The 25640-nt window shown below is 54.3% G+C and overlaps 1 protein-coding gene across 2 annotated transcripts; it reads left to right on the top strand.

The window, feature by feature from the left end:
* Positions 1 to 114: 114 nt before the first annotated feature.
* On the top strand, positions 115 to 17469 carry CLN6 (CLN6 transmembrane ER protein). Of its 2 annotated transcripts, XM_082649510.1 has the most exons (8): positions 115 to 319; positions 7283 to 7397; positions 10561 to 10659; positions 11813 to 12001; positions 12303 to 12358; positions 13895 to 14017; positions 15633 to 15913; positions 16066 to 17469. In XM_082649510.1, exons 1-7 carry the CDS (start codon positions 234 to 236, stop codon positions 15901 to 15903), a joined length of 939 nt encoding a protein of 312 aa, XP_082505636.1. In that variant the 5' UTR covers positions 115 to 233; the 3' UTR covers positions 15904 to 15913; positions 16066 to 17469. The 2 variants fall into 2 exon arrangements, with proteins under 2 accessions (XP_082505636.1, XP_082505635.1); XM_082649509.1 differs by having other exon boundaries at positions 15633 to 17469.
* The last annotated feature ends 8171 nt before the right edge of the window (positions 17470 to 25640 follow it).

The following is a 25640-nucleotide window of genomic DNA, read 5'->3' as shown; positions in this document are numbered from 1 at the left end:
CAGTCATCGGGCCCCTCCTTCCCCGCGCGGAGCCGGCCCCGCCTCCCGCGCTCCCGCGGCGCGTCTCTTGTCCCGCCCCCCGCCGGCCCCTCCTCTGGCCCGGGCCTCTGGGGCCGAGCGCTCTCCCGCCGGTCCGGACCGGCGCTGGGTGTTTGCTTTCGCGGCAGTCAGGCCAGCCAAGCCCGTTTCCAGCTCGGGGCAGCGGGGCGGAGGGCCCGGCCGGCGGGGCAGCCATGGAGGCGGCGGCACGGAGGCGGCAGCACCCGGGAGCGGCGGGTGGCCCGGGCGCGCAGCCGGGCGCCTCCTTCCTGCAGGCCAGGTGGGCGCGCGTCGGCGGGCGGAGCTGAACCACAGCCCCGCCACGTGACGGGGAGGGCGGGGGACCGGGGCCACGGGGCCCGGGTGGGTAGTCCACGCGGTATCCCTGCAGCTGCTTCTCGCTCACTCCCCTGAGCCCCGCCTCCGCGCTCCTTTCTCTTCCTGGGGGAACCCCGTGCCCAGGGAGGCTCAGCGGCGGGGTTCAACTGCCCAGCGGCCCGGCCGGCTCTAGGACAGTCGCTCAGCTGGGGTCCAGGAAACTCGGGGTGGGGACGTCGGCGGCGGGCCCAGAGGACATCTCTGCTCACTAGGGACCCCAACGCGCCTGCAAGCCCCGGGCGCCAACCCGAGTTCTCGGGGTGCCTCTAAACTTGACTTGGGTTCTGATATTAACAGGAGACTCACTCCTTGCCCCGAGGAACCAAAGAATGTGGGAATGTAAAGGGAACAGACAGCGAAATGTGGAAGCTCCCCTCCAGAGAAAGAATTAGGAAGGGCTTTTTCCACATGGTTGCTGTTCCCTTCTCTCAGTAAGGGGAAGTTATTGGTTTATGTAGCTGAGACCAGGTGCTTGGGGCAGAGGAAAAGGTACAGAAGCCACCTTTTAATCTTTCCCTCCACTCTACTTTCATACCATTTTACAAATTATAGACATTCATTGCACATAGTAGGCATTCATTAAGCATCTCTGTTGTGTCCAGCGCTGTGCCAGGCACTAAAGCGGTGGGTAAGGTGAAGCTAGGAGGGTCCCACAGTCTGGTAGGGCGGGCCTGGGAGGAACAGTCCAGGGGCTGAGAGGTCGTCTTGGAGGGCTGCCTGGAGGAAGTGGAGCTTGAGCTGCATCTCAAAGAACTCAGTAGGTGACAGGGGAAGAAAGGCTGTTTCAGCCAGGGGAAAGCTTGGGAAAGGCAAGGACTGCAGTGGTGCTGGAGCTTTCTTTGTGTACAGTGGCAGGAGGATGCAGACGGATTGTGAAGGGCCTTGAATGGCAGCAGAGCTGGGACCAGAGTGAGAGCCTTGAGTGCAAAAATTAAGGAGATGCTCTTGGGGCACTAGTGTTCAAAAACCTTCCATGGCTCCCCTATGCCTACTTAAATGTTGGGCCCTGTGTGCCTCACTTGCCTCACCCTAGTTCCTGCCCTAAATGTCAGGTTAAGGATGCAGCTTTTGTTCTGTAGGGCACGGGGGAGCCATGGAAGGCTTTTGAGCACTAGTGTGCTCAGTTTTAGGAAGTTTGTGGTATGATTTGGGATGAAATCTGAGAAGAAGTCTGAGAGACTTGGGCGAGAGTAGCTCTTTTTCATGCTACTAAGGACATCTCTGTTCCGGATCACCTATAAGTTGGGAGTCTTTGACTGCCTTGAACTGTGGTAGCCCAATTAGAACAGTGTGTGAGTAGTGGATATGGTCACCACTTTATCTCATATGCAGGGTTTCCACATGCAGCATCTTACTCAGTCTTTTTGTATTTTGTATATGTGGAAACTGAGGTCTAAGGAGGTTTACATCATTTGCCGGCAAGAACCAGGGCCTAAACCCAGGGCTTCTGTTTTCTGTTCTTACTGCTCCACTCTGGCTATTCCTCTTTACTCCTACATGAGCTCCCCACCATCCAGGTTGCTCGTGGGGATGGCATGAGAGGCTGGCTGTCTTCCAGGGTGTCTCTGCCCCCCCTCATTGGGTGCCTGTAGGCCGGTTCTCAATATCATTGCTGCACAAGACAGTAGGCAGAATCATCCTGTCTGACTCCTAGGATGCTTGGATTTCCTCTGCTACATTCATGCTTTGCTTACATACCTCTAATGACAAGGTGCTCACTACCTTTCAAGGGACTCTATTCCAGCTTCCACCTGCTCTGTTGACAGTTTTTTGTATTGTAATCAAAGTAATACATGCCCATGATTAAATACAACTGCACAGACAGGCTTAGAGTAAAAAGCAGTGGCCCTTTTTCCACCTCTCCCTAGTACCAGAGACAACCATGTTAGCTTCTTTTAACTGTTTCTACCAGAATTAAATTCATAGTTCTAAATAATAATAACAAATACTACGTACATACCACTTTCTGTGGGCCAGGCCCTGCTCTTAAGTTTTTGCATTTAAAAAAAAGAAAAAGTTTTTGCATAATTTAATTCAGCCACAACTCTTGACGTAAGATCTCGTATTACCCCCCATTTTACAGATGAGAACATTGAGGCCCAGGAGGTAACTTGCTCAAGATTTGGTTAGTGGTAGAGCTGGGATATGAACCCAGGCAATCTCCAAAGTCCACACTCAAAAGCTATGCTCAGGGCTTCCCCGGTGGCGCAGTGGTTAAGAATCCGCCTGCCAATGCAGGGGACACGGGTTCAATCCCTGGTCTGGGAAGATCCCACATGCCGTGGAGCAACTAAGCCTGTGCGCCACAACTACTGAGCCTGCGCTCTAGAGCTCGTGAGCCACAACTACTGAAGTCCGCATGCCTAGAGCTCGTGATCTGCAACAAGAGAAGCCACTGCAATGAGAAGCCCGCACACCACAATGAAGAGTAGCCCCCGCTCACTGCAACTAGAGAAAGCCCACAAGCAGCAACAAAGACCCAACACAGCCAAAACTAAGTAAATAAATTTATTTAAAAAAAAAAAAAAAAAGCTATGCTCAACTGCTATTTCTTGGTTTATCAGTTGCCTCTAAGCTAATGTTTACCCACTAATTTCCTGTTATGATTTGGTTCACTTATGCCGCTCCTGTCTTCACAAGATGGTTTTGTATCACCATTTTTAGTTTTGCTCTTTGTTACCTTTGTAGCCTTAAGGAATATGTATATACCATTAATTCTTTTACGGTCAACTGTGAAGCAATATCTTTTTTTTCCCAAAGTTTACCTATTTATTTATTTATTGAAGTATAGTTGATTTACAATAAGGGCAGTATCTCTTGATTCCTTTTTAAAAGATTATTAGTCTCCTACCCTAATCTCTAGCATTCTTTACTGTTTCCCCAACTCCTGTCATCTGTAGTTTTACTTTCAAGTTGTCAAGGTTCACAGTAGTATTTACCTGCTGTTTTTTAACCGTAATTGCCTTCCATGTTTTGTTTGTGGATTGATTATGAACTTTGGAAATCAGTATACAATGTTTTTATTAGTTAAGCCATGTAAATATTGTTCCCTACAGAGTCCAGTAAGTTTAACAGTTACATTTGCTTTCTTATATTGCTTTTGTTTTTCCTGGAGTTTCTAATTGCCTTTCCTTTTTCTCTCTTATTTTTTGCCTTCATTTTCTCATTTTTTGTTCAAACTTGTCGTCATGTCAGGTATTTCCCCATCGTGTATATAGAACCAAAATCAGTCCCTCTATAGTCCCCAAGGTCCCTGCTTGACTCCACCATGGCTGAGCTGCTGACCGCTTTGAATATTTCATCTATATGTTATGTGCTTTATGGCAGGGGTCCCCAATACCCGGTACCAGTCCACAGCCTGTTAGGAACTGGGCTGCACAGCAGGAGGTGAGCAAGTGAGCAATCGTTCATCTGCCACTCCCCATCACCACCTGAACCATCCCCCCTATTGCTCGCATTACTGCCTGAACCATCCCCCATCTCCTCCCCCCGCCACCGCCGCCCCCCCCACCCCCGTCCATGGAAAAATTGTCTTCCACAAAACTGGTCCCTGGTGCCAGAAAGGTTGGGGACCGCTGCTTTATGGTATGCGCTCCCCAACTGTCGTGGTATCAGTTTTCCCAGATGGTAGACTTGTAAAGCCGTGGAGGAGGTTAAAGGCCATCCTTGTCTTGGGTTACCTGCCATTGTGCTTTCACTGTTGTTCTCAGCAGGAGTTTCTGATGATGGAGGCCTAGAGCTGGCATGGCTGGAGGCTAGGTGTGTGAAGTCTGTGAAGTCAGAAAGTTGGGTTAGGTTTGAGGATGCTCATCCCCAAGAGAGGGGCTGGGGGAGAGGATGCCTTCACCCTTCATGATCTGCCCCCTGTGCTCAGAGTCCCAACAGGAGAAAACCAGTCAGATGCTCACGAATCTTGATTCCCAAGTTAGGTGTCTGCCCTGCACCTGCCCTTTTTCTTCCTGCTCTGCTCAGCCAGGCTGGACTCCTGATGGGGGTCCCCCTTGACTGAGCGCCTCCTGAGGTGGAAGAGGAAATAGTCCCTGAGCCCCTAGTGTGTGCTTCGTATCCACAGCTTCCAGAGACCCACACTTAAGTGCTTCCCAGGCTTTCAAAACGCCTTTACTTCCTGTACCAAACATCCTGCTCTTTGCCCAGTTTGAAGGTTTCCAGAATAAAACACTGAGGACTGTCATTCTCCTTCCCCATCCAAGTTCTTCAGGCCCGGAGGTTGCCACCATCTGCTTTTTGAGGCCTTTCCCTGATGGTCACAAAGGGGAAGGGGCACGGTGGGGCCTCTATACCAGTCACTCGTCTCAGGCAATGACTGAATGTCTGCCCCCGCCGGAAGGCCCAGCAGCCCCTGCTCTTCCTTCCACCAATAAGCCAGGCATCTGAGCTCCCTTCACCTTTCTCACTTCCACCTGCAGGCCTTTGATCCTGCTCTCCTGCTGCTTTTCTGCCTACTGGAATCCACCCATCCATGCTTCCAGGCTCCCTTTCTTCCTGCAGGTGTTGCATACTGCTTCAGGCTACGCCGATCCCTCTCTATCTTGATCTCCTGATACGCCACAAAGCTTATAATAATCAGCAACAAAATAGGAAGCTACTTAGAGCACAGGTCTTGAATCCTTAGAGACCCAGGTTTGAATTCTCTGCCTTTCAGGACTCCTGGATCATGAGTGACAGAAAGCCAGTGTGAACTGCAGCACCCTTAGCAAAAGGGAATGTACTGGCTCTTGTGGCCAAACCATTGCCTTGGGAACGCCTGGAACTGGGAATGTGAACCCTCTCAGGCCTTCTTCTCCTCTTTCCCTGCTCCTCTCTGCAGGGCTGCTTCATTCTCACCTGGCTGTCCCTTGAGGCTGGAACCTTGGCCACAGGCAGCCCCGCGCTCTCATCTTTAGCATCCCAGCACCAGAAAGGAAGATGCTCTTTTCAACTCTAGTTAGAAAAGTCCCACTGCTCCAGCCTGGGTCACTGGCCCTCCCTGTGGCTCAGGATACATCATCTCTCACCAGAAGAAGGAGGGAGTAGGAAGGCTGACAAAAGGAATAGTTGATGCAGCTCCTTTTTTTTTTTTTTTTTTTTACATATGTCCACTCTTTTTTATTCTTTTCCTTATGATGCAGCTTCTTATTAGCGGGGGTAACCTTGGTTAAGCCTCAGTATCCTTATCTGTAAAATGGGAGGGTAACAGCCTCCTGTTCTGGCTGTGGGGATTAGATGAGATGGTGCTGGTGAAGCTCCTAGCACAGCACACAGTCGGCACTCCGTAAGTGGTGAGCACTGAGTAGAGGGGACAGGAAGGCTTAGTTGACCTAGGAAAGGCCCACTCCACCCGCCTTGCCTGCCGCTAGAGGGTGATGAGATCCTCCAAGAGCTTACCTCTCTGTGTCTGGGTTGCTCTAGCAGCCCAGTGTGGACCATACTTGGAATTGGCTAAAAAGGATCCCAGAAAGTTATGGAAGCAATAGCAGTGTTGACAGAGTAAAATCTTCATGGTGCCTCTAAGCTATTGTTTGCCACTAAAACGAATGAGTAACTGGTAACGGAGATTGTTTTATATCAACCAGTAATCACTGAGCATAAATCAGGTACTGAGCTGAAAACTCTGGAGAATATGGACTCAAATCACACAGCTCCTGGTCTTGGCACTAATGGGGCAGCACAACTTACACCTCAGTCATCTTAGGAGGAGTGAGCTGCTTGTCACTGGAAGTATGCAAGTAGTGGCAGGGACACTGTAAAGAGGATTTGTTCTCTGATGGGGAGGTTGGTGAGTTGAGAGACCCTTAAAATCACCCTTCTTCTTGAGGGTCTAGATACGAGCAAAACTCCAGCCCTGTGATGTCATGGCCTGAGTGGGAGTTAGGGATGATGCACTCCCTGTAGTGGGCTTTGGGAAAAGCTTCATCAGGGAAGCCTTCTTGGAGGAGGTGGCACATGCACTGACCCTTTAGCTTCAGCTCATTTGTGAAGAGCAGATGGCTGACTGCTTTGCAGGAGAGACAGGCATCCAAAGTTGTGTCATCAGATGGTTCTCCTCTTCTTGCCACGTCTCTCACATCACCTTGTCCCTGCTGCCTTCCTTCTTAGGTTTCACTGTGGATTGGTGAGAAGAAGGACACCTGCAGCCCCTTTCCTACCTCCTCATGGTTCAGAAACCAAGGGAAAGGGAGATCCCCTGTTCATCTCGGTGTATAGTCTGTAAGGCACATCTCACCGGAGGGCTCTGATTGATCCAGCTCAGGTCACATGCCCATTCCGTGGACCAATCACTGTGGATACAATGATGGTTTAGAGGTTAAAAATATAAGCTCTGGAATCTAATCATTTAGGTTCAAATATTTAGCTATGTAACTTTGGGCAAGTTGCTTAACATCTTGGGCCTCAGTTTTTTCACTTGTGTAATGGGGGTAATATTCTAACCTCAGATGGTTTCTGTGAGAATTAAGAGAGTTAAATGAGATGGTACGTGCAAACAGCTATAGTCGTGCCTGGAATATAGAAAGTGTTCAATAAAGGTTAGCTGTCATCATCCATCACCATGTTTCATGCTTTTCAGCCACATTTGCATCCTTTGCCCCATCTGATTTCCCCATCATCCTATAGGTAAGAAAACCCAACAGTTATTATACCCTTTGGGCATTTTCCTGCCTGAATCATAGAGGAGCAAAGGTCAGGGCAGATGGAGTCTACTCCCAGGATACCTCCCCATGGACCACAGTATTTCCAGCAAAACCTTTTCCTAGAACTTAATCATGTGTGTTTCCTCCTGCTCTCAAATCTCTGTGGCCCATCTTCATGGGGAAGCTTCCCATGGGAGGAGAGAAGAGCTGACCCCTTTTGTCTGCCCCTTTCCCAGGCACAGCTCCGTCAAGGCTGATGAGGCTGCCAGCACGGCTCCCTTCCACCTTGATCTCTGGTTCTACTTCACCCTGCAGAACTGGATTCTAGACTTTGGCCGCCCCATTGCCATGGTGAGTGTGAAGCTGTGGACAGAGCCCTGACCAGCAGTGAGGAGACAGGGTGACTTCAATTGTCGGAGTGACCTCAAACAAGTCATTGCCTCTACCAGTACACTGTGAGAATAGGTCTGGATGCTTTCATGTCCTTTAGTTCTACGACTGTGACCAGTGCGGCAGCTGCCAGCGAGCGGGGGATCCGGGGGGCCCTGACTAGTCATACTGCGCCCCCCCCATATCTCACACCCAGGTTTAACCAAAGCACCAATTCAGACAGTGGGGTATGAGAAAGGATCCCACCTGCTTTCCCCACAGCCTTGGGATAGTATTGTTTTTCTGGAGGTGAAGAGTATAGGCCGAATTTGCCTATCATGTATGACTTGAGCCTTGGGTAATTTTTAGTGTCATCTGGTGAAACTGTCCCCCTCCCTCCAAGGCTACTTCATGCATCAGTGTCCAGTGGGAGCCTCTACGGAGATTAATACTGGAAGAGCACCAAATCCCCTCACTGGTCACGAATAAGATAGATAGACAGACAGGTAACAGAAGGTGAAAAAAATTGAGTGAGTTCCCACCAAGAACTAAGGTGTTAAGTTTTGCATGTTGGTGGTAAAAATAACAATATCCCGCACTGAAACTGACACCTCATACATGCTAGTGCTAATGCAAATTAGCAAAGCCCTTTGGGAAAGCAGTTTGTCAAGGCGATAACTAGTACCTAGAATAGTGCCTAGCAAGATATGTGCTCAGTATACTTGTACTGAATGAATAATAACAGCTAGAAATAGCGGTTAACATACATGGAGTGCTTGCTCTGTTCTAAGCTCTTCATGTGTTTACACTTACTTAGTTCTCCCACCAATGCTATCGTGAATCTCAATTTTATAGATGAGAAGAGTCGAGGATAGAGAGGGCAAATGACCGGCTCAAGGTCACCCAGCCAGCAAGTGGAGGAGCCAGCACCTGCCCCCAGGCACTCTGGCCCCAGAGCCCACCCCCTTCCATCATGATTTTATCCAGAACCCTAATATGTTCATCCCTCCCGACTCAGTACGACCCCTGCCGAGCATCTGCCCTGAAGATGTAATCAGCAAGAAGACAGCCTCTGTACCGAAGGTGTTCATTGCAGTGTTGTTATAATAGCCAAAACTTGGAAGGGACTTGAGTGTCCGGCAGTAGGGACTGGGTAAATCAGCTTTGCTGTACGCAGTCCAGAGGATGCTACCTGGGCATTAGACAGGAATTACGAATACTCTAGAGCAACCTGGAATGTTTAAGGAGAAAAAACATGCCTAAGTGTCATGCATATTGACTGCCTGCCAATTAGTAACGGCCCTAACAGTCTTGTAGACATGGGATCAAAGACTTGAAGGGGATGAAGAAAAGCTTCCTGGCAGTGGTGTCGGGGAGGAGGTATGGTGGCTTTCTGCAGGCTTGCCATAAGGTTTACATGTTTTTTAAACGTAGGTGAAAGTAAAGGGACTGAGCCAGGAGTCAGGGCACCCAGTCAGGTTCATAAGTGACTTTGGGCAAGTCAGTGTCATCTGGGCTTTGGTTCTCTCATCTGTAAGAAGACTGGTTGGACTAGCTGCTCTGAGCCCCCGTGCAGCATGAAGGTTCCACATACTGGGGGACAAAGGAGCTGCCCATCAAACTGGTGTTACAGGGAGAGGGGAGATGAGGCCAGGGGCAGGCTCATGGCTCTTCTCATTCATTAGGACTCAGCCTCATCAGGTCTAATAGGGGTCTCCTGCAGGGCAAATCACTTCCCCCATCCTGCTCAGAGTTGCTGTGGCCACTATAACCCTAAGTGGGCTTATCAGGAATATACATTTGAAAAACTCGTGTATACACTGGAGCTTTTCAAATGTACCCATGATAGTCCCAAATTTGTAATAACTACAAAATAAAACCTTTTACAAGTTCTAAAAGTAATATGTCATAGTTATAACAAGTCAGTTCATACCCAGGGGTATAAAGAAGTGTGAGACTTTCCGTTTCCAGTTCCACCCCTGACAGTTTGAGGCTCATCCTTCCACTCCTTTCTCTACTCATGCAAACATATGTATACCTCCTTTTTTTTTTTTCTCTAACCAAAATGAGATTTTACTTTATACTTTATTTTACAACTTGCTTGTTTTACTTTGGAATATGTCATGGCTATCTCCCTGTCAGTACACATGAGATGTCATTCCTGTTAATGGCTGCTTAACCTGTAGAAAAGATGGACTGTAGTATATTCAGGTAGCCGCCTAGTTCTGGTATTTTGCTCTCAAAGAGTGTCTCAGCCAACGTATATATCTTGCTATAGGTAAAGATACAGAGATACATGCACCCAGCAAGTAAGAAAGAGAAAGAGATTGAGATTCTTATATCCTGAGAGTTTTATCTCTGCAGGGTGAATTTTTGATAGAAATTTATGGTCATTACACGTGTTCTCAATCAACAGATAGTGGGCGTACGGTGTGGCAGGGCGGAGGTTGTGAAGTGTTTTGACCTCGAATAGGAGTTTTCCCACTGACACCGACAAGGCTGGGACTCACAGCCTAGAGCAGTAGGAGGAACAAGGGCATTCTAGACAGAGGAACAGCCCTGGCCTGCCTGCCTTTCTCAGGGAAGGTAGAAAAGGAAGAATTGAATCTTTGTAGAACTCACTTATTTTCTCCTTTGTCCATAAGGTATAGTTTCGACCTGATTTGGAAGTGGTCCACCTGCTCAGTGGACAGAGTGTTTTTCCATACCTGGGTGGCCAGGAGATCTTGTCATCATCCTAGGACCTGGAGTGCCAGATCCTTAAGGGTCCATGTAGATCACCTGGGCCACATTTCGTGTTACAGATGGGGGAACTGAGACCTGAAGAGGGGAAGAACTTGCCCAGGGTCACCCAGAACGTTGGTGCACAACTGAGTCCCAAAGGAGCCTCCAACTCTCAGGCCGGTACCCAGGGACCTTTATTTCGTACCCACAGGGAGAGGGACACAGGGGCAGGCCCTGGATTTGTGTCTACCGTGTGCTTACCTTCTCTGGGACTCAGTTTGTCTGTCTGAAAACACCTTGACTTCAGTGCTGCTGAGAGGATCCCAAGAGATCACAGAAAGAATGAAGTGTGTGCAGAAGAGGTTCTGAGGGTCTCATGGGGCTGTGCCTAGTAAAAATCATTCCTCCCCTTGCTCCTCAGCTGGTGTTTCCTCTCGAGTGGTTTCCGCTTAACAAGCCCAGCGTGGGGGACTACTTCCACATGGCCTACAACATCATCACGCCCTTTCTCCTGCTCAAGGTACAGTCCAAGGCTCCCTGCCCTCCCTTCCCACCCTCATGTCTTCCTCCACCCAGCAGGGAGCTGGTGCCAAGCCCCGGGAGTGCCCTGAATCAGACAGTCCCCTGCCTAACTCTGGGAGACGAAGGCTGTGATAGAGGGACATGTCAAGCCCCAGGAGAGGCAGGACTGCCTCTGGCCAGGAGGGATGGAGAAGGCCTCCCCAAGGAGGGGCGTTTGATTTGGGCCTCCGCCTGGTGTGCTTGGGGTTGAACTGGGAGAGGCCTTCAGGCAGGAGCACCTGAAGACAAGGCCGTGCTAGAGGAGCCATAAGACATCTGGGGAGGCTGAGGTGGAAGGAGTGGCTGGATCGCCCAGGGCGAGGTCAGGGACCAGTTGGGAAGGCAGGTGAGGGCCAGGTGGCAGGAAGGGCAGCAAAGGAGGGTGAACTCTCTCCTCTGGCCTGGAGATCCCTGACTTTGAGATACCACTGGGAACACAGAGCTATCTCCTAGATGGCTGCGGGAGATAGATATCTGGGTGATGGCTATCTCCAAGGTAGCTCTCGGCAATGCTGGCTTTGCATTGTGCCACATAAGGGCTCTTAAAACTATTGCTGTTTACTGTCCCCATCATTTTGTTTTTAGAGAGACATTTCAGATCTCCAAAAAATAGGGAATGTGTAATCTCAGAATTCAGAGGGTCTTTAGTAAAAGAATTTAGTTTCAGAAGCACCTGCCGCATCCCTGTCGTTTCCATTTTTGTTTGCTTGGATTGCTCAGTTGCTCAGAAACAGGAGGGTCTCCTCAACAGGCCAGCCCAGTGACCCAGGAGCAGAACTGGGGGTGGTGGGAGGGCAGGACCTGGAGCCTGGATGCCTGTGTCACCTCCAGCACAGCCCGTGGGTGTGTGTGACCTTGGGCAGAGCTGGCCCTGCTGAGTGTGTTTCCTCTCCAGCACAAGAGGGTGCTGATCCCTGGCCCCTGCTGGGTTCACAGGGATCTTGTGAGACTCTGGAGGCTGGACTGGCCCCACTAAAGGGACCCACCAATTTGAGAGTGACGTTCCAGCTGGTGGCATCCATCCCACTCTGGGTGTGAGGGAGGGAAGCAGAGGGCGGCTCCTATCGTGGTGGAGGCGGGGGTCATGCTGTCGGGCCTCCCTCTGACCTCAGCTCATCGAGCGGTCCCCACGCACCCTGCCGCGCTCCATGATCTATGTCAGCATCATCACCTTCATCATGGGCGCCAGCATCCACCTGGTGGGTGACTCTGTAAACCACCGCCTGATCTTCAGCGGCTACCAGAACCACCTGTCAGTCCGCGAGAACCCCATCATCAAGAATCTCAAGCCGGAGACGCTGGTGAGCCTCCACCCCGGCAGTGCGATCCGTCCTGGAGCCCAAAGAGGCTGCCCGACCTATCACGATGCCCTAGATGAGGGCAGCCCCCCCTCCCCGCCCCCGCCAAGCTAGGATGCTCCTGTGTTGCTAGGAAGTGGCACGTAGGCTCCCACCAGGGCCCCCTCCTCCGGGTAGGGAGGGACTGAGGGCAGCTGGGGGAGACCTGGCCATTGGAGGGAGGGGGGCCGCCGGGTTGCGTGGGTCCCGCGCCCCCCCTGAAGCCCCTCCCACTCTGCCCCTGACTCGCCTCTGCCGCCCCCAGATCGACTCCTTTGAGCTGCTCTACTACTACGACGAGTACCTGGGCCACTCCATGTGGTGAGTAATGGGGCCCGTGGCCCCAGCCAGCTCTGCCGCCGGCCTTGGTAACACTGAACATGGGCCTGGGGTCTCCAGGTGTCGAGCGCAGCGGCTGGAATGGCGTGCTCTTCCCGGCGGGAGCGCTGTCACTCAGCTCTGGCTCCCGCCGCGCCGCCTTCCGCTCCCGCCAGCGCGCGGTGCCCGCGGCGGCCACTAGAGGGCAGCGAGTGGCTGTCCTCCCTGGGCCGAGGCTGCAGCGCTGATAAACATTCTCCCCCACCCTGGGGATGGGGATGGGGATGGGGACCCCGCCGGGTCGGGCTGCGGTCTTGGGCATGGAGGCAGGGAGGAAGATGAGCAGGTCCGGCTGGACTGGGGCGGGGGTGGGGCGGGGGCAGGGTGCTGTCTGTGCCCCCGCTCCTCCTAACTCCCAGGGGAGCGCCTCCCTCCCACCCCTTCACCCACAGTGGAGGAAACCTCACGAATGCGGGCTCAGCCACAGCAGATGCAGGGCCCAAGCTGGGGGCAGTCATCTGTTCCAGGCCCACACCTTACACAGGATAAGCTGGGGCCGGTGGGAGGGGGTTTGGCCCTGGGTTGACAGCTAGTGACGGAGCCAGCCCTGGGCCTGGGTGGCTCCACTCCCGAGCGAGGTGGGCTTACTCTTGTCGCACTTGCCCTACGCTGTGTTTCTAGGTTCTGTTTAGGGACCTGGAAGGTCAGGGGCTTCCTGGACAGGCAGGCCTCTTGCCAGTTCTCCCTCGCCTGTGCCAGAAGACCCTTCCGGTGGGAGGCTGGGGACGGGAGGAGGAGAGAGGAAGAGAGGCTGGAGAAACGAAGGAGCAGGAGAGGACTGGGCACATGAGGGGCAGGAGGGAAGGTGGAGAAGGAGACAAGGTGGTTCGCGGGAAGAGAAGGGGGGGTGTGATGGCACAGGTGCGTGGGGAGAGCAGCCTGTGTGTGGAGAGGAGAGAGGGCGGTACCTTTGGGGTGAAATGGTGTGTGTGTGGAAAGGGGGTGAGGCTGTGGGCTGAGTGTGGGTGAAGGGGCTTCACAGAGCTCCTTGGAGTCCTCTGGCAGGTGCTGTCCCCCCCACCTTATTTTAAGCTGGGACCTCGGGCCTCTCCCTCCTCGACCCTGCTGGGTACACCCTTTTCCAGGGCAGTGAGGAGCTGGGACTGCTGGTATTTGGGTGCGTACACGAGGCAGATACACACACACACACACACACACACACACACACACACACGGAGTGAGTGGGGTGGCCAGCGCCGCGTGGGAGGGAGCTGCCCCTCCCCGCACCCCCCAGCCTGCGGGGCTCTGACCGGCATGTGCTCAGGGAGCAGACCTCATCTTCCTGCTTCCCTCCTGGACCCCCTGCTCGGGAAAGGCTGCCAGGGAAGAGTGCCACCCGAACCAGGCATTTTTGTAAACCATGAAGTGAGTGCATAGGATGGTGCAGGGAACCAGTACAAGGACGAGCGGGGAAGAGGCCCTGGGTGGAGGCAGCTGGACGGGGCAGCGGGCGGCTCAGCACTGGTTTCCCTGCTGCAGGTACATCCCCTTCTTCCTCATCCTCTTCATGTACTTCAGTGGCTGCTTCACTCCCACCAAAGCTGAGAGCTCAATGCCAGGGCCAGCCCTGCCCCTGGTGGTGCCCAGCGGCCTGTACTACTGGTGAGTTGACGCTGGACCTGGGGTGCGGGGAGGCTGGGAGCCCTTAGTGAGCCAGGGAGTGAAAATGTGCTCTTGACCACAGGGCTGCTGTGTGACCCCAGGTGAGACTCTCCCTGTTGAGGTCCCTTCTTCCTCCTCTTTCAGTGGGGATTGTGACTGCCTTATGGTGGCCGCTCTGTGACCAGGAAGCCAGGCCTGAGTGTGACCTCTTCACATTCAGAGTGCAACCTCGGGGCCAATAGAATCCATCTCCGACACCAGGCCCTGTAAAGGCCTTGGGACCTCAATTTACTCCTCTGTGAAATGGGAATAATACCCACCTGTCTCCCTTTTAGGACATGGTGAGAATCCAGGGGGAGAGAAAGGGGCTTTGTAAACTATGGAGCATCATGGAGATGACAAGGACAGATATGTGGGGAATTCCATGGCCTCAGGGGCTCCCTGCCTGGTTTCCTTTTCCCTCCAGCTCTCTCTTCCCATTCCAGGGGCTCCAGGCCTCAGCCAGACTCCTACCCCTCCTCTGTCACTTCCGCTCTGGAGAAAGGCTCCCCTGGGGATTGTGGGTGTCCTGGAAACAACTAGCCCTTCTCTGGTGGGAAGCCTCCAGCCAAATGAAAAGGGCCTCCGCTCCTGGGGCCAGCTCCGGCCCACCTCCAGGGGCTGCCCGTGACCAGCAGTGGGGGTCCACCAGGGCAAATCCGCATGCCCGCTGAGGGCAGGATTAACAGGAATGGATGGAGGGAAAGAGGTGAGACGTGGGAAGGAGCACTTCTGGAAGTGCTTACCCATAGCACTACCAGAGTGATAGCTACAGGAGGCCATTTATTGAACAATATGCTTTTCCAAGTATGTAGTTCTTGAGAGATAGGGCCATTTATGCCCCCTTTATTAGCAAGAAAACAGAGGCTCCAAGATGTCATGGAAAGTCCCCAAGGTGACACAGCCACCAAGTTGCAGAGCTATGTAGTTCCTTGAGTGGGATGGGTCAACATCTGTAGGCAGGGGAGTGGACGAGATAACCTCTCAGAAGCCCTCTAGCCAGTGTTACTGAGTTCCTGGCCACATGCTAGGTACTGCCTTAAGAGATGGAGAGAACCCTGGGAGATGAGACTGTCCCAGCCTTCAACGAGACAGTAATGACAACTCCCGTCAGCTGAAACTGCATTCCCAAACTCAGATGCCTTTAGGAACCAAGCTGGTAACAGAAATGCATGAAGCAGGCATCAAGTGAGGCAGTAGGGAGTGGTGGGGACTGTGGCAAAGCTGCAGAACAATGCTCTGTCTAAAGGCAGCAGCTGCTTTCTCCTCATCCGTTATTGTTACGTGGGAATACAAGCCTAAGGTGAGCAGGGAAACCAGAACTCCACATTGGCAGGTAATCTGCTATTTACATACTGGCAACAAACTCTATGTTTTAAAAAACAGTAACTCTACAAGCCAAGTCAATACGCTGCGTATGGGCCACGGCTCAGAGTGAAGTGGTTGCCTCAGCCCCTCACTTGACGTGCTAATCTGACCCACTGGGTGGGCAGCCTGGTACTTGGGTAGAGGGAGGGACGCCGGGCAGGATGGGCTGTCACGGCACCCACCTCCGCTCACGCACGGGCCTCCTTAGGTACCTGGTCACCGAGGGCCAGATCTTCATCCTCTTCATCTTCACCTTCTTCGCCATGCTGGCCCTTGTCCTGCACCAGAAGCGCAAGCGCCTCTTCCTGGACAGCAACGGCCTCTTCCTCTTCTCCTCCTTTGCCCTCACCCTCCTGCTCGTGGCGCTCTGGGTCGCCTGGCTATGGAATGACCCAGTACTCAGGAAGAAGTACCCGGGCGTCATCTACGTCCCTGAGCCCTGGGCCTTCTACACCCTCCACGTCAGCAGCCGACACTGAGTCCGGAGGGGTATGTGCACCCCAGATCCTCGCCCAACCTCAGGCTGCACGGGGTGTCGAGCCACCTGACCGTGGGCAGCCAGAGGCCAGCCCTCCCCGCCATCCACCGGCCTGGTCTCTGGTCTCCCTCTGCCAGAAGCTCTCTCTCCCCCCCCACTCCAGGATCGTGGCACCCCTTCGTGTGAGGCTGACTGCAGGTTTCTGAGTGGCCGCCGAAGGCAGAGTTCTCACGCACTTGTACTGTTCCCTGAGCCGCTCACTAGGGGTGGGGACGTCGTGAGGCTCTTCAGTCAGCCTTGTCTCAGCCTCAGTCTCTGCCTGCCACCAGCAGGCCTGTTCCCAGGAAAGGGGCCCTCGTTCCCCATGGGACGCCCCCCCCGCCTCCCCCGAGGCACTGGAACCCGGTCTCCTCCCTCGGCTGCGGGCCCTCGGCCTCATTTCCCAGCAGTGCCGGCCTGCGTGTGCGCAGGGGTCTTGGGGGCCTGCCTCGCCTCCCCCGGCCCCGCCTCCTCTGCTGTGCTCTCAGGGAGCCCTGTGCCTCAGAGCCTCCTTTCACCCTGCATGCAGTGGTCCCCCAGCCCCCGTCAGTCCCCGTCTGCTGGCAGCATCAGGGGTGAGAAGTGTGACTAAAGGCGGTGTGGAGCCCAGCCTGGCTGGCTGCTGCTGCTTCTTTGGGAGTGAATTTGGGAGGCAGGAGGAGGGCGGTTCCTGGAGCAGGGGAGGGAGTGGCTGGTCTGGGGCCCAGGCAGGAGCCCTGGGCTGACCCCAAGGGCCCACTCAGCCCCGTGTGGCTGAGAGCAGGTGTTGCCACTGTCCGCTGGCCCTCCGTGCCACTTAGTAGGATCCTGCGGTTGGGGGTCACCTCAGGAGCAAGAAGGGCCTCCTCTAGGTCCCAGCTCTCTTCAGAGGAGTCTGGGGGGCGTTCACAGGGGTGGGGACCAGCATAGGGCATCTCCAGACCTGCCCCTCAGAGATGTCCCACTGAGCCTCCCAGCTGTGCTGCCAGCCCGTTCCAGGGGCTGAAGCAGAGAGGGTGCCCTTTGGGGGAAGGTGGCGGGCCTGGTTTGTGGGAGGTTGGCACTTAGCCTTGGGCAAGTTGTTTAATCCCTTGGGGCCTCAGCTCTTGATCTCTGAGGGTCTCAGCCTCACCACACAGCCACCGGGGGCTTTGGGCTACTGTTCCTAGAAAACACAGGGGAGGGCCACGCTGAACAGGAGACGCCTCATTGTCGGCCATGTTGTGATGAGAGAAACGCCTTTGAGGAAAGCGGCTTTGTTTCTCAGGCTTGCTGCTGAGGCATGTTACAGCACGGTAACCCTCCTCACGCCCAGAGTGTGGACATAAAGACTGGAGTTTAGGATTCCCACTTTGCCTTTCCCAGGCACCTTTTAAAATAACCACTCAGCGTTTAAACCCATAAAAAGCTGGTGACCTCGACCCCTCCCGCTTTAGATAGGTACTTGGTACCCTGCTCTCTTCTCCCTCAGGATCTGGGACGGAGGATGGTCCTTCCCCTGGCTCATTGCGTCCCCTGGCGTCTGGGATCTGAAACAATAAATCTTGTGGCTCTGCTTCCTTCGTGTGGATCTATTGAAACTGCCTTCAGTCAAAAGGACCCCATGGGTTTCATTTCCCCAGAGTGGCAGCTGGATGCCGAGGGAGCTGCCTGCTGCCCCTGCCTGGGTGGCTTGTGCCCCCTGACTCAGCAGGTCACAAGTCTGTACATCCTTAATCCATAAGCCAGCTGCGGCCTTTCAGCACACAAGGGCCCCCACCTGCCCAGCAACCTCGTTTGACCCCTTCCCTACCTCAAGGCCACTGTTAACTGCAAAGCCTGCTCCAGGCCTGTTCTCCATAGAAGGACTTAATGGATATCGTCTGAGCAGGCATAGGCCTGGTTATGTGGGGTCTGAAGCTTATACAATTTTGGGGGTGCTTGATAAGAAAACAGTTAAAAAAAAAACAGTGAATAAAAAATTAGGTATGAAAACAAGTGTTTAGAATGGAAAAGAAATCACAGCAAGTTATTGGAGCCTTGGAGAGTCATGTCCCTCTTGACCAAGATCTCTTTGGGCAATTTACTGAAAATGTTGCCCTAGAAATACTTCTTAATTGCACCCTGGCTTCCCTCCACCTAGAAAACTCTAGGCCAGTGGTTTTCAAAGTATGGTCCTGGCTGGCAGCATCTAGATGGCAGGAGAAGATGCAGATTCTTCCCCCCTTTCACCTGCTGAATCAGAAATTCTGGTGATGGGGCCCTTCAGGTGAACAAAATCTCAGCCCCCAAGTGGCATTGGAGGGGGTTTCTGTTTTGCGGCCTGAGGTGAAGTGTAGCCTACACACGACAAGGTAAAGCAGACACCTTGAGAATTTTTGTACAGTGAACTCAGGTAGCCACCACCCCGTGCAGGTGTTTTCAGTCATGAGAAACACCCCTTAGAGACACCTAGAAACACCTAAAAAAGGAGTTGGCCAGGGTGTCTCCGTTGGTGTGCCTTCGGGGACACAGCCCCAAACTCTAGCGCACACTCACCTAAACTCAAGGAAATGTCACGTGTATGGTCAGGCCTTCAAGATGGCTGTTCTCTTGCTCTCCGTACATCCCTAGCTTCACCAGGCCCTGCTTCGCTTCCATGACTATCCAATCCTCTTAATTGTAGGGCTTCATTAGTCCCTGGTCACTGAGGAGCCCAGCTGAAGTCAATTCCCCCTATAACTGGTAACCTCCTTCCCCCTCAGAGCAGCAAAGATGGCTGCCGAGTCCCGTCTGCCGCACACGATGTTGCTTCAAACGTGTAAGATCCCCTATCCAGCAAATCACTGATGTCTCTGTCACTGTCCCTGGGCTGTTCCTTTGGTCTCAAGGCTGGGCCACTCCAAGGCTTGCAGGCCTGCGGGAGTGCAGCCCAACAATTGGCGAACCAGCCGAGAAGCCGGGGAAACTCCCGGGCGCACCGAGATGTCGGGGAAGAAGGACGGGGAGTGGAACGTTGTGAGGAATCCGGGGGATGGCCATCCACTCGTGTGCGGGGCCCTGTGGTGTCTGTCCTTGATGAATGAGGGCCGCCAAGAGACTGGCGCATCCACAGAGCACCCTGAGGGTGCTGCAGAGATGTCGCTGCCGTTACTGTGGGGAGAAAGAAGCCAGACGGTGGAAGGGGTGGCCGTGGCTGTGGGCTGGCTGCTGCTTTGGAGGCTGAGAAAGGCCACGGACACTGAGCAAGTGCCCAAGGCTCAGGTCAGGGGCCTACAGGTGGGGTGCCAGGCTGGCCCAAACCAAAACTGCCGGAACTTTAATGGGCAGATTGAGGGAACAAGACGGGGAGCAGACACTTAGCCCACCACGCCGCGTGGCTGAAGGGAAGGTAGCTTCCCCGACAGGGAGTCCAGATGGTTGGGGCCCATCCAGATGGGAACCCCAAGGCGTGGGACCCTACAGAGAGCACTGATGAAGAGCAAGAAGATTGGGACGAGGTCATCGAGCTCCCTGTCCCCCAGGCGCAGATGAAGAGCTCTTTTCTCCCCCAGAGCAGAGGCAGCAGACCATCAGGAGGGATGCCTCTCTCTCCCATCATAATGGTGATATTCTGTTAACCTCAGGGTCTGTTTCCCGTTTCAAAGGAGCAGCCCCCACGCTTGGAGCTCATTTGACAGCAGAGGGATGGCTGGAGAATGCAGACAGAAGGCAGAGACCTGGATGACCTGTCAAATACTTGGGTGTTATCTGGTCAGGTAAGCCCAAAGTGGCACTGTCAGCAGTTACTGGCAAAATGCAAGCACACCTGTGGCCCATCACCCCGAAACAATTACAGACCTGGCTAGGGCTGTTGGGCTGTTGGGCTGTTGGAGGCCTCTCATCCCGCATCTGGCCCAACCTTTTTGACCCTTGCTCAAGCCTGTAAAGAAGGGAGCTCAGTGGGAGAGGACCCCGGGGGAGGAAGATGCCTTCACCCAAGCCAAGGTGGCTGTTAAACAGATCCAGGGCTTTAGGGATATGAACTCAGGGACAGGCTTGTGAGTTGGACGTGGCCAGTTACCTGAAACGGTTTGGTTGGGGCCTGTGGTAACAGCGTAATCACAAGAGTGCCCTTGGGCTTCTGGTCCCACCCGTGGAAGGGGGCGGAATAACGATGCCGCGGGCTGGAACAACAGCTCTGGGCAATCGACGATGCTTCACGACAGGTGAAAGACATCCCAGGAGGCGCCCCAGTGACTGTACGTACTCAGGATCCCACAGCTGAGTGGCTAAAGGATACCTTCCAGAAGCCCAAGTCCGGGCACGCACAAGTCCGAACCATAACTAAGTGGCGTGTCTGTTGAAGGCAACATAGCCCTTGACCTACTGGCCCACCGAGTGCAGAGTTACACACTGAGGCCTGGTTACCTACACCACGGAGGACCCCACCGGCCTGACGGAGACAGCTGATCCTCCTGAGATACCACCTTTAGTGGAAGAAGGCACAGGCGCCATCCCCTGGGAGGTTTCGTACACCGATGGGTTGGCCCGGGGTAATCAGTGCAGGTGGGCAGCAGTGGCCAGCCGGCCTGCAAGGGACAGCATCTGGATGGAGGCAGTGGATAGCCCAGGAGTGGATGGTGGCGGGGCGACCCTATGGGGAAAGGACCCCGATAGTGACCAAGGAACCCACTTTATGGGCCACGCAATTCAGGCATGGGCTGATAAAAATGACAGACACTGGCATCTCCCCCTGCGCTACGACGCCCCTGCTGCCAGGCTAAGCCGTGGGATGAATGGACCACTTAACCAGCTGGTGAAACTGGAAACCCGCTCTCTTGACACGTGGACCAGGACGCTAACTCCGCCCCTCCGAGCTATAACGGAACATCCCAGGAGCAGTCGACCCAGTGCCTGCAGCACGTTAACCCAGAAGCAACTAGGCAACACCATCCAAGTTCAACTGTTGACCACCGAAGGACCAGGACTGATCAGGACAATAACTTGTTTTCGCCCTGGCCACCGGACCTATTCCTAGGGGAACCCAGTACAAAATGGCCTGGGACTGGCAGGTAGGTCCCCGGCGTTCTGGGTTTGCTGCTTCGTGGGGAATAGGATTAGAAAGGGACTTACAGGCTTCACCTGTCCTCTACTTGGCCCTGCCTGACACCACTAAGGTCATTAATCCAGGCCCCTGTTGGAGAAAGCACCATTATATGAACGCTATGGTCTGTTATGCGCCCTCTCCAGTATTTGGCACTGGCTGTGGGGACTGAGGGTGGACAGACGGCGTGGGACTGCAGGCTGCGATGCAGACCACAGGTAGGGGTGGTGTGATCTCAGAATGCTGTCACTGCTTGTATTTGGCTTCAGGGTCATGATCTTCCCCCCGTCTTGTGCCTGTAAAGCATCTCTATATTTCGTGCCTAGCCTGAGCAGAGGGAATCTGTTTGGGAACTGGACAGCAGTGGTGGCCTCGCCATTGGTAAGTCTGACTGCTGGGTCTACAGCGAGATGCTATCGTCATCCTCCTCTGGACTTCCATGAAAAGTTGACCCGATAAGCGCCTGGCTGCAAAGTCTGCCCACCTCTTGGCCTCTTGATACTCCTTAGCAGCTGTTGGCTCTGTTGCCTTTGTGGTATTTGGTTGCAGTGCCCTCTGCATACCTGACCCCAGGGATATGGCGGAAGAGGGTCAGACCAAGATGGTAAGGGTCATATAGGGTGTGTAGGGGTGGAGTGTATGGTCAGGCCGTTCAAGATGGCTGTTCTCTTGCTCTCTGTACATCCCCAGCTTGACCAGGCCCTGCTTCGCTTCCATGACTATCCAATCCTCTTAATTGTAGGGCTTCATTAGTCCCTGGTCACTGAGGAGCCCAGCTGAAGTCAATTCCCCCTATAACTGGTAACCTCCTTCCCCCTCAGAGCAGCAAAGATGGCTGCCGAGTCCCGTCTGCCGCACACGGTGGGGTGTTGCTCCAGGATGTTGCTTCAAACGTGTAAGATCCCCTATCCAGCAAATCACTGATGTCTCTGTCACTGTCTCTGGGCTGTTCCTTTGGTCTCAAGGCTGGGCCACTCCAAGGCTTGCAGGCCTGCGGGAGTGCAGCCCAACAATTGGCGAGCCAGCCGAGAAGCCGGGGAAACTCCCGGGCGCACCGAGATGTCGGGGAAGAAGGACGGGGAGTGGAACGTTGTGAGGAATCCGGGGGATGGCCATCCACTCGTGTGCGGGGCCCTGTGGTGTCTGTCCTTGATGAATGAGGGCCGCCAAGAGACTGGCGCATCCACAGAGCACCCTGAGGGTGCTGCAGAGATGTCGCTGCCGTTACTGTGGGGAGAAAGAAGCCAGACGGTGGAAGGGGTGGCCGTGGCTGTGGGCTGGCTGCTGCTTTGGAGGCTGAGAAAGGCCACGGACACTGAGCAAGTGCCCAAGGCTCAGGTCAGGGGCCTACAGGTGGGGTGCCAGGCTGGCCCAAACCAAAACTGCCGGAACTTTAATGGGCAGATTGAGGGAACAAGACGGGGAGCAGACACTTAGCCCACCACGCCGCGTGGCTGAAGGGAAGGTAGCTTCCCCGACAGGGAGTCCAGATGGTTGGGGCCCATCCAGATGGGAACCCCAAGGCGTGGGACCCTACAGAGAGCACTGATGAAGAGCAAGAAGATTGGGACGAGGTCATCGAGCTCCCTGTCCCCCAGGCGCAGATGAAGAGCTCTTTTCTCCCCCAGAGCAGAGGCAGCAGACCATCAGGAGGGATGCCTCTCTCTCCCATCATAATGGTGATATTCTGTTAACCTCAGGGTCTGTTTCCCGTTTCAAAGGAGCAGCCCCCACGCTTGGAGCTCATTTGACAGCAGAGGGATGGCTGGAGAATGCAGACAGAAGGCAGAGACCTGGATGACCTGTCAAATACTTGGGTGTTATCTGGTCAGGTAAGCCCAAAGTGGCACTGTCAGCAGTTACTGGCAAAATGCAAGCACACCTGTGGCCCATCACCCCGAAACAATTACAGACCTGGCTAGGGCTGTTGGGCTGTTGGGCTGTTGGAGGCCTCTCATCCCGCATCTGGCCCAACCTTTTTGACCCTTGCTCAAGCCTGTAAAGAAGGGAGCTCAGTGGGAGAGGACCCCGGGGGAGGAAGATGCCTTCACCCAAGCCAAGGTGGCTGTTAAACAGATCCAGGGCTTTAGGGATATGAACTCAGGGACAGGCTTGTGAGTTGGACGTGGCCAGTTACCTGAAACGGTTTGGTTGGGGCCTGTGGTAACAGCGTAATCACAAGAGTGCCCTTGGGCTTCTGGTCCCACCCGTGGAAGGGGGCGGAATAACGATGCCGCGGGCTGGAACAACAGCTCTGGGCAATCGACGATGCTTCACGACAGGTGAAAGACATCCCAGGAGGCGCCCCAGTGACTGTACGTACTCAGGATCCCACAGCTGAGTGGCTAAAGGATACCTTCCAGAAGCCCAAGTCCGGGCACGCACAAGTCCGAACCATAACTAAGTGGCGTGTCTGTTGAAGGCAACATAGCCCTTGACCTACTGGCCCACCGAGTGCAGAGTTACACACTGAGGCCTGGTTACCTACACCACGGAGGACCCCACCGGCCTGACGGAGACAGCTGATCCTCCTGAGATACCACCTTTAGTGGAAGAAGGCACAGGCGCCATCCCCTGGGAGGTTTCGTACACCGATGGGTTGGCCCGGGGTAATCAGTGCAGGTGGGCAGCAGTGGCCAGCCGGCCTGCAAGGGACAGCATCTGGATGGAGGCAGTGGATAGCCCAGGAGTGGATGGTGGCGGGGCGACCCTATGGGGAAAGGACCCCGATAGTGACCAAGGAACCCACTTTATGGGCCACGCAATTCAGGCATGGGCTGATAAAAATGACAGACACTGGCATCTCCCCCTGCGCTACGACGCCCCTGCTGCCAGGCTAAGCCGTGGGATGAATGGACCACTTAACCAGCTGGTGAAACTGGAAACCCGCTCTCTTGACACGTGGACCAGGACGCTAACTCCGCCCCTCCGAGCTATAACGGAACATCCCAGGAGCAGTCGACCCAGTGCCTGCAGCACGTTAACCCAGAAGCAACTAGGCAACACCATCCAAGTTCAACTGTTGACCACCGAAGGACCAGGACTGATCAGGACAATAACTTGTTTTCGCCCTGGCCACCGGACCTATTCCTAGGGGAACCCAGTACAAAATGGCCTGGGACTGGCAGGTAGGTCCCCGGCGTTCTGGGTTTGCTGCTTCGTGGGGAATAGGATTAGAAAGGGACTTACAGGCTTCACCTGTCCTCTACTTGGCCCTGCCTGACACCACTAAGGTCATTAATCCAGGCCCCTGTTGGAGAAAGCACCATTATATGAACGCTATGGTCTGTTATGCGCCCTCTCCAGTATTTGGCACTGGCTGTGGGGACTGAGGGTGGACAGACGGCGTGGGACTGCAGGCTGCGATGCAGACCACAGGTAGGGGTGGTGTGATCTCAGAATGCTGTCACTGCTTGTATTTGGCTTCAGGGTCATGATCTTCCCCCCGTCTTGTGCCTGTAAAGCATCTCTATATTTCGTGCCTAGCCTGAGCAGAGGGAATCTGTTTGGGAACTGGACAGCAGTGGTGGCCTCGCCATTGGTAAGTCTGACTGCTGGGTCTACAGCGAGATGCTATCGTCATCCTCCTCTGGACTTCCATGAAAAGTTGACCCGATAAGCGCCTGGCTGCAAAGTCTGCCCACCTCTTGGCCTCTTGATACTCCTTAGCAGCTGTTGGCTCTGTTGCCTTTGTGGTATTTGGTTGCAGTGCCCTCTGCATACCTGACCCCAGGGATATGGCGGAAGAGGGTCAGACCAAGATGGTAAGGGTCATATAGGGTGTGTAGGGGTGGAGTGTATGGTCAGGCCGTTCAAGATGGCTGTTCTCTTGCTCTCTGTACATCCCCAGCTCGACCAGGCCCTGCTTCACTCCCATGACCATCCAATCCTCTTAATCATAGGCCCTAATCAGTAACCACTACCTACCTATGTGCTTGCCCCTGCCCCAGCTGCTGGTTTGCCTGGTAACTGAGGAGCCCACCTGAAGCCAATTCCCCCTGTAACTGGTAGCCGCCTCTTCCCCTGGAGTAGTGAACACTGCTGCCGTGTCCTGCCTGCCACCTTCCATCCAGAGTGGGGAGTCGCTGCAGGATGTTGTTTTGGACACGTAAGATCCCCTGTCCAACAAATTGTCATCTCTGTTGCTGCCTCTGGGCTTTTTGGTCTCGAGGCTGGGCTACTACAAGGCCCAACAGTCATGTCTCCTCCAAGGGACCCTTTCCAGACACAGGGTGATTCCGAGTAAGCACTTGGCCAGGCCCTGCCGGCCTTCCCCACAGGCCTCTGCTCTGTGCTCCCCACCCTTCCAAGCCCCCACCTGACGTCCCGTCTCCTCTTCTCCCGTGAGGCTGTCAGTGAGAAGTTCCCCTCCTCTCCTGCCTCCCTCCAGTGTCTCCTCTACTCAGCCCAACGGGGAAGAGTGTGAATCCTCCAGCTGAAATTCTCTGGGTCTAGAAACGGGTGTGAATAGGTGACTCGGGAGACACGAAGTGGAGGAAAAGAGAACCTTCCACATGGAGGTGGTCAAGGGACAAAGGAGGGCCCCAGCTGTCCATGTGCCAATTACCAACGCATCCCTCTGCGCACGTGCAGCCCCTTTCTAGGACCCACTTGTCCCTGGTCCGGGAGCTCTCGTGCAGTGCACAACATGTGCAGCCGTATGTGTCGGTCCTGAC

The sequence above is a fragment of the Grampus griseus genome (assembly GCF_964374135.1).
Source record: "Grampus griseus genome assembly, chromosome: 2".
Lineage (NCBI taxonomy): Eukaryota > Metazoa > Chordata > Mammalia > Artiodactyla > Delphinidae > Grampus > Grampus griseus.
The sequence above is the reverse complement of the archived record's forward strand: the minus strand, read 5'-3'. Positions and strand labels throughout refer to the sequence as shown.

Bases quoted from the DNA above. Each gene is read 5' to 3' on its own strand.
- CLN6 (XM_082649510.1), top strand. From the start codon at position 234: ATGGAGGCGGCGGCACGGAGGCGGCAGCACCCGGGAGCGGCGGGTGGC. The intron at 10,660-11,812 runs GTACAGTCCAAG...CTCTGACCTCAG, and splicing joins CGCCCTTTCTCCTGCTCAAG to CTCATCGAGCGGTCCCCACG. The intron at 12,359-13,894 runs GTGAGTAATGGG...TCCCTGCTGCAG, and splicing joins TACCTGGGCCACTCCATGTG to GTACATCCCCTTCTTCCTCA.